The sequence below is a fragment of the Hoplias malabaricus genome, chromosome 8 (genome assembly GCF_029633855.1).
Source record: "Hoplias malabaricus isolate fHopMal1 chromosome 8, fHopMal1.hap1, whole genome shotgun sequence".
In the NCBI taxonomy this organism is placed as follows: Eukaryota; Metazoa; Chordata; class Actinopteri; order Characiformes; family Erythrinidae; genus Hoplias; species Hoplias malabaricus.
Genome location: NC_089807.1, coordinates 33,265,805 through 33,283,774, shown reverse-complemented (window position 1 = coordinate 33,283,774; position 17,970 = coordinate 33,265,805). Strand labels below are relative to the sequence as shown.

General features: G+C 39.5%; 1 protein-coding gene across 5 annotated transcripts in view; it reads left to right on the top strand.

Annotated features, from left to right (window-relative positions):
* Positions 1-3,366: 3,366 nt before the first annotated feature.
* The window catches only part of LOC136705644 (cilia- and flagella-associated protein 46), a 79,070-nt gene continuing 64,466 nt past the window's right edge, over positions 3,367-17,970 (top strand). For 4 of the 5 annotated variants that reach the window (XM_066679320.1, XM_066679319.1, XM_066679317.1 and 1 more), the window contains exons 1-17: positions 3,367-3,543; positions 3,645-3,763; positions 7,874-8,005; positions 8,219-8,283; positions 10,258-10,422; positions 10,613-10,736; positions 10,922-11,010; positions 11,095-11,244; positions 12,577-12,676; positions 12,795-12,893; positions 13,165-13,355; positions 13,604-13,832; positions 13,974-14,094; positions 15,574-15,694; positions 16,111-16,226; positions 16,392-16,516; positions 17,740-17,852. In XM_066679320.1, coding sequence (XP_066535417.1) covers positions 3,495-3,543; positions 3,645-3,763; positions 7,874-8,005; positions 8,219-8,283; positions 10,258-10,422; positions 10,613-10,736; positions 10,922-11,010; positions 11,095-11,244; positions 12,577-12,676; positions 12,795-12,893; positions 13,165-13,355; positions 13,604-13,832; positions 13,974-14,094; positions 15,574-15,694; positions 16,111-16,226; positions 16,392-16,516; positions 17,740-17,852 — 2,108 coding nt within the window. In that variant the 5' untranslated portion in view covers positions 3,367-3,494. The remainder of the gene's footprint in view (positions 3,544-3,644; positions 3,764-7,873; positions 8,006-8,218; positions 8,284-10,257; positions 10,423-10,612; positions 10,737-10,921; positions 11,011-11,094; positions 11,245-12,576; positions 12,677-12,794; positions 12,894-13,164; positions 13,356-13,603; positions 13,833-13,973; positions 14,095-15,573; positions 15,695-16,110; positions 16,227-16,391; positions 16,517-17,739; positions 17,853-17,970) is intronic. The other variant, XM_066679318.1, reaches the window with a different exon arrangement.

Below are 17,970 nucleotides of genomic sequence, written 5' to 3'. Positions count from 1 at the left end.
GACCAGGTCTTCTGAGCAGCCCTGGGTGTCTAGTTATTGAGGGGCACAGGGGACTTTCGTAAAATAAAGGGATTAACACTTAAAGGAACACTATGTATTATTTTTACTATAAAATTACAGCTTCAAAATCATTGTGATCTGTCAATGCGGCTGCAGAAATTGCACTGTGCAACTATTGGGGGAGGGTAGGAAATCACATGAAAACTCTGAAACCATGAGAAGCGAGGATCACGGGTGCAGTGCACCCTGCGTGAGTCCCGATAGGCACAGGCCCATAAAATCCATGACAGATGCCACACAACCCCCACATCAAAGGTCACCTGTCCTGGTGATCTACACAGTCCACAAAGCATTCTTGTGTTGACCAAGGATGCTTGTTCACACCTGGGTCAGGCTTCAATTGTTGTAATGATGGCTCCCTCATCAGGAAACGCACATGTTGGAGAACACCTCAACCCAAAACTTTCACTTGGGCACTGTGAAAACTCTTCACTGCTAAAAGCACATAAAACAAAGTGCCACAAGGACACGGTAGCCCAAGAAGCAAAACATCCTTCAGCAAAGCCTGTTCACACCTGGCCTGGCTTCAACTGGTGAAATAGGCTGCTTTCCATTAGGAAAGGCACATGTTGGAGAACACCACAACCCAAAACATTCCCAGTCACTTGAGCACTGTAAAAAATTTCTTTAGTGCTTACAGCATATAACACCACGTCACCAGGACACAGTAGCACAAGTAGCAGAACATCCGTCAGCAACCTCATGCACTGCATCAAGGTCAATTCTAACATTTCTCCCCTTCAGTGCTACCAAACATTGGCTTAACAAAAACTCCACTACTAGCATCTAACCCCACATTGGGATGAGCAGTTAGCAGACCATTGTTTTCTACATCATTAGCTATAGCTACGATCCATTCTGTCACGTTCCATCCATTCTTTACTTGGCTTTTTTACCTGGTGGATCCAATTTCAAACCGGAATGCTCCCTAGGCTCTCGTCACATTACACGGAGCTCCAGCTTGGCCATTGTCTCTTTCTGCAGGTCTGAGTGTCACCTGGGCATCCACCCTGCACCCACTCTGGCTGCTGTGTGCTTGGCTGGCTATTTACCATTAGGCACCAGGCATGCATCGAGCTTAATGCTCCTTCCTCCAGGAGCCTCATTCCCTCTTCCTCTGTGCTATTTGGTCACACATAATGCACACCTTCCTTCTTAGTAGAAATGTGCCATTCTGGGGCAGGATCCCACTTTTGACAACACTGTAGTGAGGATGTAGGCAAGAAACACAGCCATTATTGCTCAGTGGTGCTTTTAATGATGCTCTCTAAATGGCACAGGGGTCCATAAAAAAAAACAACAAAACAAAACAGGGGCTTGGTGTCGAGTGAAAGCTGGTGGAGCCTTGTTCACCATCACACATGTATATCTGATGGTGAATAAACCCACAGACACTTCTTGCCAAACACCAATCATTCACACACACACACACACACACACACACACACACACACACACACACCATACACACACACACACACACACACACACACACACACACACACACACACACACACAATCATCCCCCACAACACATAAACAGTGCAAACAAGGAACCCTCCATGAGTCAGGCCCCCAAAAGTCCATGGTCGACGCCACATTAAAACTTAACAACTTAACCTAATAAACGTCTCAGAAACAGAAGTAACCTAATTATTTCCTCACCCCAGACATTATCTGCTCATAACTATTAATTAAAACACAGCATGCTTGAAATTTTAGAGCTAAAAATATTTAATGAGTCAAGCAGAACCAACAAGCAATATTTGCACTTGCACTGAGATCTCATTACAGTTAATAAGATACAGACATCTAGGGAAATTTCAGATTACGAAGTATGATTGTCATATATAGTTCCAAGGGGAACTACAGACAACCTCTATGACAAGCAGTAAACTTTGCTTCATGTTTACCTTGAACTGACATTTTAGAAAATATGCCTATGAACAAGGGAACTATATTTTAAATTAAACAAATTAGATTTTACCTTAATAATATAGTAAAATCTAAACCACTATTCAAAGTTTGAATTGGCATTGTGCCAAACAGATTGTGATTTGAGGATTTAATATTCATTACAGAGCTCCTGTATTATTCTCTACAAAGCTTTGGCCACTTCTTTTTATATCCCTGAACAAGGTCTGTACAACCTCAAATTTCTAACTCAATGCATATTTAAATTAAGACTTAGATTTTTAAAATAAGTAATATTCATTCATTGTCTGTATTCGCTTATCCAGTTCAGGATCACACTGGGTCCAGAGCCTATCCAGACTCACTGGGTACAAGGCGGCAACACACACACACACACACACTCACACTTATGGATACATTTGAGTCACCAATCCACCTACCAATATTTTTGGACCATGGGAGGAAACCAGAGCACCCTGGAAAACCCCCCACGTGAACATGGGGAGAACACACCAAACCCCAAAATAAATAAATAAATAAATAAATAAATAAATAAATAAATAAATAAATGTGTGTGTGTGTGTGTGTGTGTGTGTGTGTTGGAACAACAATGCTTTATTGATTAAAAGAGCATTATGTCTCAAGAGTATCACTGGAGTCCATTGCTAAAATTCTGTGTTAGTTCTGGATCATATTTATGTGTTTCCTGAAGGATTTTGATGATGGTGCATCACTTAACTGCTTCACAGCCCAGTGCTGGGGGCCTACGTGGTATTTGGCAATGGACACTCAATTATATTGCAGACTGTTTTGCTGTCATTTCAGTTGTTTTGAATTTCCAGTGTGCCAAACAAACTGTGATTTGGGGAGTTAATATTCCAGAGCATAATACAGAGATCCTGTACTATGAAGAGTGAAAAAGAAAATTTGACCTCTTTATGTCCTCTGTGATTTAATTACAAATTTATAACCCTATAATGATGGAAATTTTATAAAAATAGTTTGTTGCAATTATTTTGATTTACCACTTAATCATGAATCTAGGTTGGAATCCCTTTTTTTGAGATTAGACCTATATATTCATACATTTTTTTTTAAATACTCTGGCTTTTGCCAGTTGTTTTCCATGATATTTAAACCCCTTACGCAGAAAAGGGTCTGTACAACCTCAAACTTCTAACCTAATGTTAAGCCCTATTTTATGACCTAGAGCACTACATAGGGAATAAGGAGCCATTTGAGATACAGCCCTTGCTCGGCCAGTAACCGTTGCTAGGGCACGTCACTCTGGGCAACAGGCACGCGAAATACAGTAGCTGGTTAGTTTGAAAACATTAAACTCAACCGTTAACCGCTGTGGTTTATATAGCAGCTAACTGTAATTTAGATTTCTTGTAGAGTATAAAAATAGTTTTTCTGGCGTTTCCAAAAACTGTTTAGTTCTATAGAAATAGTATTTGGGCTACAAAAATAGGTCTTTCATACGACTGAAGTAAACCGTCCAGGTATCCCACAGAGAAATGGATCTTCAAATTCACCAATATTTGATACAGGCACAGGATAAAAACGGTAAACGAAGCTAATGGGTTATTCAATACTCCTATATTTAAGTTGTGCTACACTGTTATGACACACGAATCTGTGTCGTAACACAAATGTGTGTTTTACAGATCCTGTAGCTTTGAACAAAGCATATGCCATGATTAAAGGTGTCTCAGGAAACGTGGTGTCGAATTCCAAGTCGTTTCTCCCCGAGATCTATGTGTTGTGTGCTGAGCAAGCTCTACGGGTAAGACGTTGAACACCTTGTTAAATTGACTTACAGTGATTTCCCAAAATCTGGACCTATTTTAGTCGCTCAGATTAAATTCAAACACTGTAAAGGACACCCTTTGTTCATACATCAATAGCACACCATGCAACTTGTATAATCTCCATAGAAAAATGTGAAATGAGGAAATGTAAAGAGGAGTAAGAAGCCTTCCAGCAGTGGAGCTGAATTGATGGCCAGCATATAGAAACTTTTGCAAGTCATCCAAGTCAGTCCTTTTGTAGGAGAGGAAATGAGCAGAAGGCACAGAGGAAATAAGCACTGGCAGGGGAAACGGGACAGCTGACACACTTCCATATCATCAGGTCTGAGCCTAACACCATGTTAGCTTGAAATAAAACCACTAATTCTCATATAGCCAATCAGCAGTATTTACACACTGCCACTTTTTAAAGGCCCGGTGAGATAATTTATGAAGAAATAACATGACTGCATTAAACGAGAACACAAATACATTAAACACTATATTACTGCAATGGGAATAAACTCTCCATTAATGCTGGATGAACAGGTGGCCATACAGTGCATCTGTACCTATTTAATTGAATGGTTTTCAGTAAGGTAGCTTCCAATGTCATTGAGTGATTAAGATTATAGGCTGCTATCACCACCGCTGGCTCAAAATGAATTTGATGACTTTGTTTAAATCTTAACATTTTGAATAGAATAAAATATTTGTCTTATTCATATCCTGAATTTTCAAAAATAACCTCAAAAACAAATCTCAATATAACATACAGTTTATGGTGTTCTGTAAACTCTTTCATTTTGCTGGGTTACTTCGGGGGACTCACTAGAATCTGGACATGTTGCATTGCCAGGACATATAGTACTGCTGTTATTAACAAGCAGCTTTATACGCAGTCAAAGCCATATTTGTTATTCATTCTGCGACAAAAATAGCTTAGACATTTCAAATTAAAAAAATGCATATCTGTTTCAGAGAGTCCCTTAACAAACCAGGGCTTCTGGAACTCTTTTGTAAAGCTATTTGGCTTTAGCAACTCTTTGATTGCTTGTTTGACATGGCCTGGGCAAATTAGCCACATGGGTGGTTACTGTCAAATCAAAGGGTTCCAGTGAAAAAAGGCCAAAACAAAAGAATCAAATACCCTTGTCACTGATAAATGTATTGCATAACTATGATTTTATGGTTTGACAATATTTTCCATGAACTGCATTCACTTTCCTTCCCTTACCTGATGTAGCAGTAAATAAGCATGTATTAAATACCCATTTCAATGAATGCTCTTTGAGTGTTTGTTGAATATTGAATTAAATTTACAGGTATTTTGAATTATGATGAATTGTGCAAACGAAGGGCAGCATGGTGGTGCAGCAGGTAGTGTCGCAGTCACACAGCTACAGGGACCTGGAGGTTGTGGGTTCAAGTCCCGCTCCAGGTGACTGTCTGTGAGGAATTTGGTGTCTTCTCCCTGTGTCCGCGTTGGCTTCCTCTGGGTGGTCTGGTTTCCTCCCATGGTCCAAAAACACATGTTGGTCGGTGGATTGGCGACTCAAAAGTGTGTGTGTGTGTGTTGCCATGTGAAGGACTGACACTCCAGTGTGTAATTCCTGCCTTGCCCCCAATGATTCTGGGTAGGCTCCTGAACTGGATAAGTGGTTACAGATAATGAATGTGCAAATGAAAATAGATTTATATTGCATTACACTCAGTAATAGAACATAGATATAGAACACCTTGAGATGTATGTTTACAGCTGAAATGAAGTGTACACTGCATGATTTGGAAGCATGCATTATTTCTGTTGTATTTATCATGCTGGCATTTACAAATAAGTATTTAAAATATAAATATAATTACAAATAATATACTCATCTGTAATTGCTGAATGTCACTAACATGCCTTTTGTAGCTGTGTGACTGTCTTTTTATGGATAGGAAAGGCATTTAATATAAGAAATTTGAGGCTCTGAAGATAAACTTGCTTTGATTGCACACTGTTGAGACATTGAATTTAGTTCTCCAAGGATCTGCAAAATGCACACAACATAGCCTGCTATGGAGAAGGATTGAAAGAGCATGAATGGGGCTTTGCATCCTCATCGCAATAATGCAGTGCTCTGTAGCCAAGGCAGAGTGACAGCATGATCAGACAGTGCTTCAGATAGATAACACTAGCAAAGATAATTGGTCGCTGCCCTGTAGATTGCCCTCTTTGACATGCTGCAGTTTTACTATACTAATTGCTTACCTATGGCCTTGTCCAGCACTGCTGTGAATTTGATATGGTAATTAAAATATATATATAATTACCAACAATTATAGGGTCAATAAAAATAACTAGGACTAATGGGATTAATAAAGTGATCTATCTATCTATCTATCTGTCTATCTATTTTTGCCTCTGGTGTTAGACCTTCTTAGCTCCAGAGAAATTTTCAGGATTGGTCTCTGCTTTTTTTCTCATTTCTGCTTTGCCCATTTTGTAATAAAATCCAAACGGTTCATGTCTGTCTCTAGCCTTTGCTTATGTCTAGTAAGCAACTGAAACTGGGCTTTTTACATTCATTCATTCATTATCTGTAACCGCTTATCCAGTTCAGGGTCGCAGTGGGTCCAGAGCCTACCTGGAATCATTGGGCGCAAGGCAGGAATACACCCTGGAGTGTCAGTCCTTCACATGGCAATACACACACACACACACATTCACACCTACAGACACTTTTGAGTTGCCAATCCACCTACCAATGTGTGTTTTTGGACTGTGGGAGGAAACTGGAGCACCCGGTAGAAACCCACGCGGACACGGGGAGACCACACCAACTCCTCACAGACAGTCACCCAGAGCGGGAATCAAACCCACAACCTCCAGGTCCCTGGAGCAGTGTGACTGTGACACTACGTGCTGCGCCACCGTGCCGCTCTGCGTTTTACATGGATTTTTTAAATAAAAAAATAAAATAATAATAACAATTATAATAAAAAAAACTGTGTCCAGCCAGTTTCTTTACAGACGTATTCAAATACAGTGTATGGGTAATTTCATTAGTGCATAAAAAACTTATGATGTGAAATGCCATATAATTTACACATGAAAATTGTACTTTTTAGTTATGAATAAATTCCCTAATTAAGTAGTACATTTTTTAGGTCATTTGACATACCACAGCTTGTTGCTTCATGTACCACCAGTGGTACGCGCACCACAGTTTAAAAATCACTGGACTGGAAGATTACTACCACAAACTGTGCTGCAACAAATGAACTACTGTCTCTGAATTCACATTTATAAAGTTGTCAGTGAGTGTGATCAATGCACCCGGAGGAAACCCGCACATGCGGAGAGCACACCCAAGTCCTCACAGACAGTCACAGTGACTGTGTGACTACCTGCTGTGCCACCGTGCCGCCCATTTTTTATATATATATAATTTTTAATTTAAAGGTCGCGGTGGGTCCGGAGCTTACCCGAAATCACTGGGCGCAAGGTAAGAACACCCCCTAGAGGGTGCGCCAGTCCTTCACAGGGCAACACACACACTCACACCTACGGACACTTTTTGAGTCGCCAATCCACCTACCAACATGTGTTTTTGGACTGTGGGAGGAAACTGGAGCACCCGGAGGAAACCCACACAGACACAGGGAGAACACACCAAACCAAACTCCTCACAGACAGTCACCCAGAGCGGGAATCAAACCCACAACCTCCAGGTCCTTGAAGCTGTGTGACTACGACACTACCTGCTGCGCCACCGTGCAGCCCTTGACAATAATATTGTTAATTCCAATTATTTCTGGTACAGTATATAGACCACAAAGGAAAGAGCAGGCCTAGTCATTGCAAAACATGTTGAAATGGGACTAACACAGCAACAAAGGACCCTACAAATGACATCTATATGGTAAGAACAGCTAATGGACAATGAGTGCAGAAATTAGGCATTAAAAGCATTAAAAAAAATTTTAATGCTTGGACTTATTATGATATGCTTAAGAGAGATTTAGGTGATGGCACTGTGGTATAAACAGAGTTCAGAAAGTGGCAAAAATATTCATTGTTTGGACGGTGTATTTTAGTGTTTTTTTGTGTTTTTTTTCAGCTGGACTGTAAGAAGATCACTGAGGATTGCCTAAGGATGTATCATGAAAGCAACCCCCCACCTAATCAGTTTCTCTGCCGTGCATACTTTTGCCAGGCTCAGCTGAACTCACCCTCCACTGTCACCAGTGTTGTGAGTAACCCTGTTGCCTAGATTCATTACATAGCTTTTCATCATATTTGAGTAAGGTTATATAAGATGCATGAGTCACAGTGGGTGATGGAGACACATGCAACTTGTTCTTCTTAGTGCATGTGATTAGGCACTGTAAGTTGACATTGTTTCTACAGATGCAGCACAACGCTTTTTTTACTGTTTCCTTGTCTTTGTATGTTCTATTTCCAGGAGGATATGGATAAGGCTGTTATGTATTATCTGAAAGCTATAGAGATTTCCAAAGACAGCTCGAGGTAAGCTTTGTGGTTAGCATGGAAGTGGAGCAGTACTTTCCCATCTCCTGTCTTGAGCAAAGACTGACAGGTTTTGACAAGGCAGACAAAGTTGAATAAGTTATTGAAGCTTTTCTAGTTCACATGTAATGTGTCACTAAAACTGCTATCCTGTCATTTAGTGCTTACAACCCTCAGCTGAATTGGATTAGATATATCTGGGAGAAAGCTGGGTGAAGATGAAAACAACTTTGTTCAATCCCTTACACTGAGAAAACACTACACCTAATGCAACTATGTACAGTCTGGTCCAGACCTATTTGGACACAGACATAAGCCCATTTCACACATGCACAGTAACCCAGAAATATTCCTGACATTACCTGGAGGAACTGTATGTGTGAATGTGTATGTATAACATTTGTCCCAGACATTATCCAGACATATCCCACTAGTGCCCTAGTACAAACTAGTACAACAGTAGGTAATGTTCAAGAGAATCATGCTGTCTCATTCCTTAAACATGCGGAACATTTCCAGCTGCGAGAGCACATCTCACATAGAAAATCTCCTGCTGTGTGCTACATGTGTGAAATAACAACTCCAGAAACTCTCCAGACCTGATTCTCCAGAGTTTTTCCAGAGTGCATATATGAAATATTTTTTTTAAACATAGTTTACAATCTCAAAAATAATTGGATAATTGACTGATAAACAGTTTCATGGCTAGCTGTGTCATGTTCCCTCATTAATTCAAGATTGCCAGCAACCCAAGACAATTTTACAAATGACAGCTCAATTGACTGTACTTTTCATTTAATGAAAACATACCTGAAGATAGAAAGACCACAATAAATGTGGCTGCAATTAATGTGGTGTCTTTAAATGTCTAGCGTCTTTTGACACATTAAAAAAAGACTAATTGGAAATGGCTGTAATTTATGAAAGGATAATTCATTTTTTAATTTTATCATGATAGACAATAGCTTTTTTTCCTACCTTTGATTTTGTATGATATTCCAGGTTATATTTTTTTCACTTTGTTATGGAGAACACAGTTTTCAGTTTTCCAGAAAACAAACTGAGACATGGACTTGTTTGACCATATCCTATTTTACATTATTTCAGGCCATCTAAAATTAGCTTGTGCCCAGAGAACACAGCGGGTTTTCTCCATATATCTTATGAATGGGTTTTACATTATAAGCTGGACTGTGTTTCTTTCATCATAAGATGTGACCATGGTTTCTGAAGCACTTCCATATCACTGTCACACTCATTTAACAGTGGTGTCTGGCATTGCCTTACACCAGTCGTACTCTGTATATATATATATATATATATATAATGGGAACCATTATTTGTATTAAATATTACAAATTATATATATATATATGCTCTTATGTGACACTTCAGCAGATAATTGATTGATAGCAAATAACTTTATTTGCTCTAGTTTGAAAGCTCAGAGACAGTGCCAAAGACAAACACTTGGATATGGAACATTCTAATATGCTGCAGTCTTCCCTGGTGGATAAATTATCTCTCAAATAGAGTCTTCAACCCCTTTTTTGGTGTGAAGATTCCTCTTTACATCCACATCACACATGGGGCTCATTTCAAGGCCATTTGAGAGGACCTAGATCCAAGGTCAGCACAAATGGCAAAAATTAAGATGTACAGAAAAATCAGACAGTGATTCTCTCAGCAGCAACAGCACTGAATAATTGAACTGGTTTCAGTTTCCCAAAAGCACTTCTGTGTTAAGATAATCTTAACTGTTAGAAAGTGTTCAAAGTGATGGCTGATCTGCAATCATTGGGGAAAACAGATCTTGAATATTTTATTCCCATTCCTGTCTTGCCATCTCTCTCTATCTCTGTCCCTCTCTTTCACTCTTCCTCACTATATTTCTTGCATCCTCTCTTTTCCCTGCTCTCGTTATCTTTTACTGCTTATCTACCTTTCTCTCTGTCTTTCTTTCCTCTTTAACAGATACCATTTCCTGGTCTACAATGCATCGCTCCTGTACTTTCAGACGGTGCGTGTGTTCTTGCGGCCTGGCCGGCGTCAGCACTTGGTATCCTCGCTCACACAGGTTCTCAGTGCTCTGGAAGCGGTGCATGATTCTGACTATGCTTGGCGGATTGAACTGAGTCTGTGGGTGCTTACAGATCTACACGTATATCTGAACAAATTACGCATTAAGATATAATAAGACTTAGAGCTATAGCCTGTCTATTACAATTTAAGGGTACATAAGATTCATATAAAATAAAAACTAAGTTTTCTCATGAACATATATCAAAGTTGCCATTCCAAATTGTTTTCACATCGATGTTATGTTCAGACACCTTGTTGAGTGCCTAGTGGATGCTGGGAAACAGAAGGAGGCAGCTGCTTTTGCCAAGGCCACCTCTGAATTTATAGAAGTCCATAAACCTGAGATGTATCCCCACATTTTCTCCATACAGGTAAATCCTTCACATGTTCTCCTTTCTTGCCAGTAACACTCTTTATTAAATTTTACCTGAACAGCTGAGCTCTCTTTCAGTCTTTGCAACCTATTTTCTACCAGACAGCAGAAATATTCCTAGTTGTTATTTTACTCACAATATTTTAGTAAAATTGTTATCTCTTGCATTCTGACAATTCACAGGTAAGATATAACTTCATAGATGGCTCCAAATCTCTAAAGAAAGCAAGCCCGAAACTACTTGTCATCTACAAGTTGCAGAAACTGAAACAGTAAGTATTTTATTTAACTAAATTGTCCTCTAGATTTTCAAGAATGGAGAAGGTTTTAGAAAATCTGTCTCCTGTTGTTCCTAGCAATGCTCAAATGAGTGAAGGGAAGAATCAGTCTGCTGGACTGAGGGAAATTTTCCTCCTGCTGAACCATTCATCTCAAGCCCAGTTACCTGCCTCGAACAGCTCTAGTCCTGAACTTGATGACACCTCTCCCATTCCTTTGGCTGACAGGTTTACTCTATGACTTTATAGTAGTGTAGATGTGTTGGCAATTTGGTCCCCACATGGGGATTGCAAAAAAATGTTGTTGATAGGCTGTTGTCTTTTTAGCATACAGTCCATTTTATAACTTAGGGAGTAAGGCATTTAGCTAGTTGCTTTCAGGATCATTTACACAGTACAGTAAGTAGTTTTGGCAGTTTTATTAAATCATTTACATACAATATTTGAAGAAAAATCACATCTTTTCAAAATGTGATTGTAGAGAAACAAAATGGCTCAGATTTTTTATAGTAGTAGTCATAGGAACCAGAGGTCACAATGTCATAAATGTAGCAATTTTAATTACTTTCCAAGGCAAACGGAGAACATACACATCTGAGTTTTATGAGGAATGTTGCTATGGTAAAATAGTGGTAACTCTGATAAGCTTTTTAAAAATAAGCTTTAAAATACCTTGCATGTATCACTTTACTACGAGTCGCTTTCATTAAGAAAGTCTTCATGCAGCCTATTCATAACAATTTCATGTAATAACTTCCTGTTATTCCTCAGCTATTTAGTTCCTATCAGAATTTGCACCAAACCTGCACCAATCTGAATGGCAGATTCACTCTTAGTAATCTGACATTAATTAAGCAAAAATTCATGGAAAATTGCCATTTAGTTATCAGAACCTATCACTGGCTCTCAGTATGTGGCTACATGTTTATTACAATATTATAATTTATTAATATTTTTTACATGTACATATGTACAGAAAGTTTCAGAGGAGGAGAAATATTGGTTTTATTGAGGAAAAGATTGTAAAATATAATGAGGTACAAACATTTTTGAAGGTAAACTTCAAATAACGTAGGGGTCAGTGTATATGAATTTAAAAATCCTGTGTAGTTCCGCTTGTATACACTGGCAGTCTGGGATAGTTATTTTGAAAGCCAGAGAGGAACCTGCTATTTTGAAAGATTTTTTCAGCAATACAGCTAGGGAGTCCATATATAACTATTTGGATACAGCATTATGTCAGAAAGCATTTGTTTTGGTTAGACTGGAAATGTAACAAACTGCCAGTATTGACAAAATGTGAAAGGGGCCTGTTATACTCTGTGAAATCATATCTATGAAAATACAATCTTCCGACAACGTTTTGAAACATCTGAATATTAAAAAGCTCATAATGACATAATTAACTATGATGAAATATTATGAAGCCCCATGAGCACAATTAGCCACAATTAGCCAACGGTTGCTTTGTTTACAGTATCATTACCAGAGAAGCAGTCATGCTTTAGCAATTATCTTCTTAGTAATAACAAATAAGCATTGTTTTCTGCTCTGTGACAGAACTGAGTTCCTATTGGAGCTGACCTTCCTCTCTGTACAGCTGAAAGATTACAGGACAGCAGAGGATTGCCTTAAGGAATTACAAACGACTGATAATACTGTGAGTGAACTGACTGCTCCTTACTAACTATCACATTCTATCGGATATGCCAGGAAGCTGTCCATGGCTTGCTTTAGTGAGATTAGAATTTTTGACATGAGCTTTTTTTTCCATGCAGACTGTTGCACAACGCATTATGATGGAGTGTGTTGATTGTGAGCTGGCCCTTGAGAAACAGAACAGCCACAATGAGGAATACAGCAAAAGCAGTGTGGAGGTGCTTATTTGTGTTTGACTGATTTGTGCAGTGAGACTTGGGTAGTGCAATTATATCAGTTGAGCTCCAGATGGTGTTAATCCATGGTGTGAATTTAAAGCTGCAAAGGGAGACCAACATCTGTGATTGTCTTTAAAAAAATGCCTGTACCCTACAGACTAATTCTAATATGATATTTGCCCAAAATAAAGAGTGTCATTTTAGTTAGGCATGTTTAGTTGTACTCAGGTATGTAAGCACATATTAAGTGTGATTGTGTTTGATTTTCTAGGGTCAGTTAGGTGTAGTTGGCCGGTTGGATGCATTGCTCAGGAGGGCGATAAAAGAAGGTGATGGTCAGGCAACACAATGTGTGTGTGCTACTCAGTGGAACAGCTGTCTGTCACTTCTACAGCCCAACCTCCGAAAGAGCATTAAAAGACCACTGCTCAATCTCGCACAGGCACTGGAGGACACAGACAGGTGTGCTAGTGTGAATATGTGATTTGTAACTCTAATGAACCTATTATTTTTTTTAATTGATAGTATTTGATCAGAGTAGAACCCAGCTGGTTACCTGTCATAATCTATTTAAAATCAGCAAATGTTGAGCACTAGCACTGTATGAGCCCTAGCACTGTATGAAAATTCGAGAGACATGCTTTTAGTCAAAAGATATTTGGGACTTAAGAGGTAACTAATTTTTTTTTTTCGTGTGTGTGTGTGAACAGCATGCTATTGGACATGCGCTGTCAGGTCCATGCAGAGTTGGCTGCTATAGAGGAGGAAGAGGAAAGGCTAGAATCTGCGTGTAAACATCTCCATAAAGCCCTGTCCCTGGATGTGGAAGGCAAATACCACCAGCGTCTGTCTTCCTCCTTGCACCTGCTTCAGCTCAACACCAACCTCTACAGCACCCCTGCGTCTCCAGAGGAACAGGCTGTCGTGCTTATTCAGCAGGTCTGACCTCTCAAACTTTAACTAGTGGCAGTTTCACTGTACTAATATGGTATCATACACTGCTATGATTATAGTGCCTTTGTGTGGGAGACTTTCTGTAATATTTTTTGTAAGATCTCATTCAGTGTCTGTGTTCTACAGGCAAAACATGGGGATTGTGGTCAGCCAGTGAAGAAGTGGCGCCCCATGCTGGTTAGTGCTGGAATTGCCCTGGCACCTGACACCTTCCAAATGGTCTTGGATGCAGACAGTGCTGTAAAAGGTGTTGTTATATCAGTATATGTGTGTCATTTCTCCTTTGTAACTGGAACCTTTATGTTTATTTGTACACCTTGAGGAATATAATGGTGCTGAGTGTGGCTGGATGCGGAAAGGTGAAAAAGGTTTAGGCCTATCTGTTTTTCTGTTCACTTCGCCTTTGGCACCTAATATTTATTCATTTCCTTTGAGAGACAGATAGATAGTGTTGTTTGATCTCTCTTATCTTCTGCCCGCTCATTCTTCAAGAACCCCACATCTCTCTGAAATTTATTAACCCTAGCAAGTGCATTTCTCATTGTATGTCTGACAGTGATGTGATGCAATTTATGTTGGCATGTGAGAGGACCAGAGCCTCAGACTTGCAGCCCCAACTCACTTATTATTCAAAACTCACAAAGACGGGCAAAACACTGTGTGAATGAAGAACAACAGTGCCTGTGACCCTAGGGGCCTGTGTTTCTGTGTGTGTGTGTGTGTGTGTGTGTGAGCGAGAGAGAGAGAGAGAGAGAGAGAGAGAGGGAGAGAGAGAGAGAGAGAGAGAGAAAGAGAGAGAGAGAGAGAGAGAGAGAGAGAGAGAGAGAGAGAGAGAGAATGTGTGAAGGAAAATAAATAAATTAGGAGTGATAATGTTTCAGCGGTTGTGTTGTTATGTGTTGTGGTTTAGACACTTAGAGGGAGTCTTTTATTCTTATCATGTTTTAAACCAGATGACCCTGAGATCACTGCCATGTTTTGTTGTGCAATGTGCATGAAACTGAACATGAGATAATGTGTCAAGCATCATATTATGATCTTTATTTTGATCCCACCTGCTTTTTTTGGTTTGCTTTTCATGCTATGAATTATTTAAGCATTGTCAGGGATGGATGTCACAGTTGTGTAATCGGCATTTAGCACAAATTTTGGCATTTAGTGGGAGCTAATAATAACCTGTTTTTTTTCTCTCAAACCCCAGTATGTCATTTTGTTAGCCTGTATGTAGGCATGATATTATTATATATAGAATATTAACAGTTGGTGAGTAAAGCTTTTGGACTGATCAGTTCTGTTTATGTTGATAAGGACATATTCACACACCCACAATGCTGTCAGGTCTGTTCCAAATCCTGTTGATCATAGGGATAGTGTTCTTCCAGAATATTCAGTTTTCTGTTTGCTCATGATATCCCTGATTCTATCCACCCATACTCTTTGTGGCTATTCTTTACTTTTACATTTGTCTCTTTCCGTTAGGTAGATCTTCTTGTAAGTTCTATGTAGACAAATCATTTAAAGTATGTTCAGATTAACTTGATCCGTCCCAAGATTTGTGTATTGACACAGAATGATTCTCTGTTGCTTTTAGGACACCGCACAGTATACATGAAATGATTCACTGAGTGAAAGCTTCTGAGATATTAAATATCGATCTTGGCATTATGCTGACACTAAGCCAAGGACCTTATTGTTGTAACAATGTGTGTTTGCTTTTTATTGCCAGACAACAGGCTCCAGGGCCATTTAGAACAGCTTGCTGCCAAGGCCCAACATCACATAACCTGCGTGCAAAAGGTGGAAGGGCATCGGGCCAAACTTGAGAAAAGCTCAGATGATAAAGGGAGGTAAGGATATATTGGTGCTCATCTTTGACAGTATGAAATATAGATGAATTTGGGTTTTTCGCTTTATATCTCACAGGATACAAAGTTTTACAGGAATTGTCAAGCACGTATGAAGCAGCATTGTGTAATGTATTGGAATCCGCTAGGACCTCATTAAGATTGCCTGAACTATTGCAGTTCTGCTCAGAGACAGAGGGGGAACATAGCATTAAGGATAGTCATCCTCTAAGAAACATAGATTATTTATTATAACTCAAACTAACTAGCTAAAAAATCCTGATGTTCACTCTCTATCTCCACTGCTGAAATCTAGTTATGTTGCGTTTCTTCTACATTTTTCAAATTTTTCTTCTTCTAGAAAACTTCTTGGTTTATTGACCTTTTTGTTTTATTCATTATAATGATGTGTTTGCCAGGATGAGATTATGGGCATCTTTGGTAAAGGTGGCACGGAAGCAGGAGATTTGGGATGTGTGCAGGGCAGCCTGCCGTTTTTGTCTGCTCTACTTTGACGATAGATGGATAACTAAAAGTAAGTGACAAAGAGGGGAACACTGACATTTGTAAACTGCGATATAGAAGACAACTAAAATTTAACACAGTATTTAATTTAGTTTGGCTGCATTTTATGGTTGAATATTTTGTTTACTCTCAGCTATCAGTTCATTTGAATAAGTGCTTGTGCTTCTGGCCCCAGGTGAGCGGATGAGCGAGGTAAAGCCAGTGGAGGGTGACCATGGAATGTCAGCAGAAGGACAGAAACAGGGTGGGGAAAGAGATCTACTGCGTTTGCTAGCTGAAGTTCACTTCATTAACGCTGAGGTAGGACTAGAATGCTTCTAATTGTGGCCATTTTTTGTGGCCAGTGTTAGCACTCAGATTTTAAAGCATCAGTTTGTCTAAAATTTATGGGAGTAACATTAGGAGATATATATAAAAAATATTGTGAAATTAAAAACAGTCCATGAGAGTAGACTTGAAAATTTAGCAGGGGGTGCCCCCACAGCCCCTCTCCAACATTTGGACTAATATGTCAAAACAGCTGCACATACCCAGAGAGACAAATGGATTAAAATATCTATGTTTCTATGCCACAAACAATAGACCAAATAATTGATAATGAAATCCCTTGCCTACTTTATAACCTTATAAGTGATTTTTTTTTGTATACTGTAGATTAATTGGTGCAATCCTTGTTTGAAATATCATCATCCTCATCTTTTCCGTTTAATCCAATTCATGGTCAGGGTGTCTTGTGTGAAATATGTCAGGTATAAAAGGTCTTCACTAAAGAACACAAGCTGACACGAGTTTGTGATGACATTATTAAGACGACCCTGGACCTCCGGGCTCTGTCCAGAAAGAAAGTCTTCAGAGACATTAACTTCCCTTTGAACCAGATAGAGATGTGAGAGTGAGAGAATTGAGAGGAAAAAGAAAAGCGATGACCTTGACTAAACCAGAAACGGCTGTCTCTGCCACTCCTCTTTGATAGGAGCCCATCTCTTTGTTCTCTACGAATATGTTTCCTTTGTTTTTAGAGAGGTCGGCTTTTTCAAAAGGCATCCCTCTAATTTGATGAGGGTACCAGGAGGGGGAAGTGTAGGGATTGTACTCCCGGCTCCCTAATCGACCTGTCTCGCTTTGATCCTCTGTCGCAGCATGTTAGAGCCTTTTGCTGGAGGCTCTTAGCAGTTCCGTCTATTTGGTCCACAGTGACTGTAGCTCTTCATCACCAATATGAATGAAACACCAGAAGAGAAGATCCAGATGCTATTCAGCAGGATAGTTTTTGCGGTGACTATTATAAGGCTAAATTACTTCAACACGACTCTTCCCTATCTGTAGGTTTATAAAATATATTGTTGTTTAATGATGGTGAGAAGAAGTAGTTAACAGTCCTTGTCCTGGCAATCTGCCATTATACAACATCGTAACCAAAGTCTGATGCCAAAAAAATACCTTTGGTGAACCAGCTACACTATTACTTTTAATCAGCTTAGCACTAAAGCACAGGATTGCAGTGTTTTCTTTCTGTCTTTTAGGCAACTATACATAAACTTCGGTCTGAGGGGGTTGAGCTTAACGGATCTCCTATTCTACCAGTTGAAAAAGGGGTACTCCCACCTGAAGATGATCCCCACTGGACTCTATACAGGTAAACGCATGGGATTTCACCAATAAGTGTCTCCAAGCCTCCAAGGCTCCCCCTAGTGTAATACATTTTACAACACTTCACTGTACTCAATCTACGTGGTTTTCCCCGTCCTTCTTCC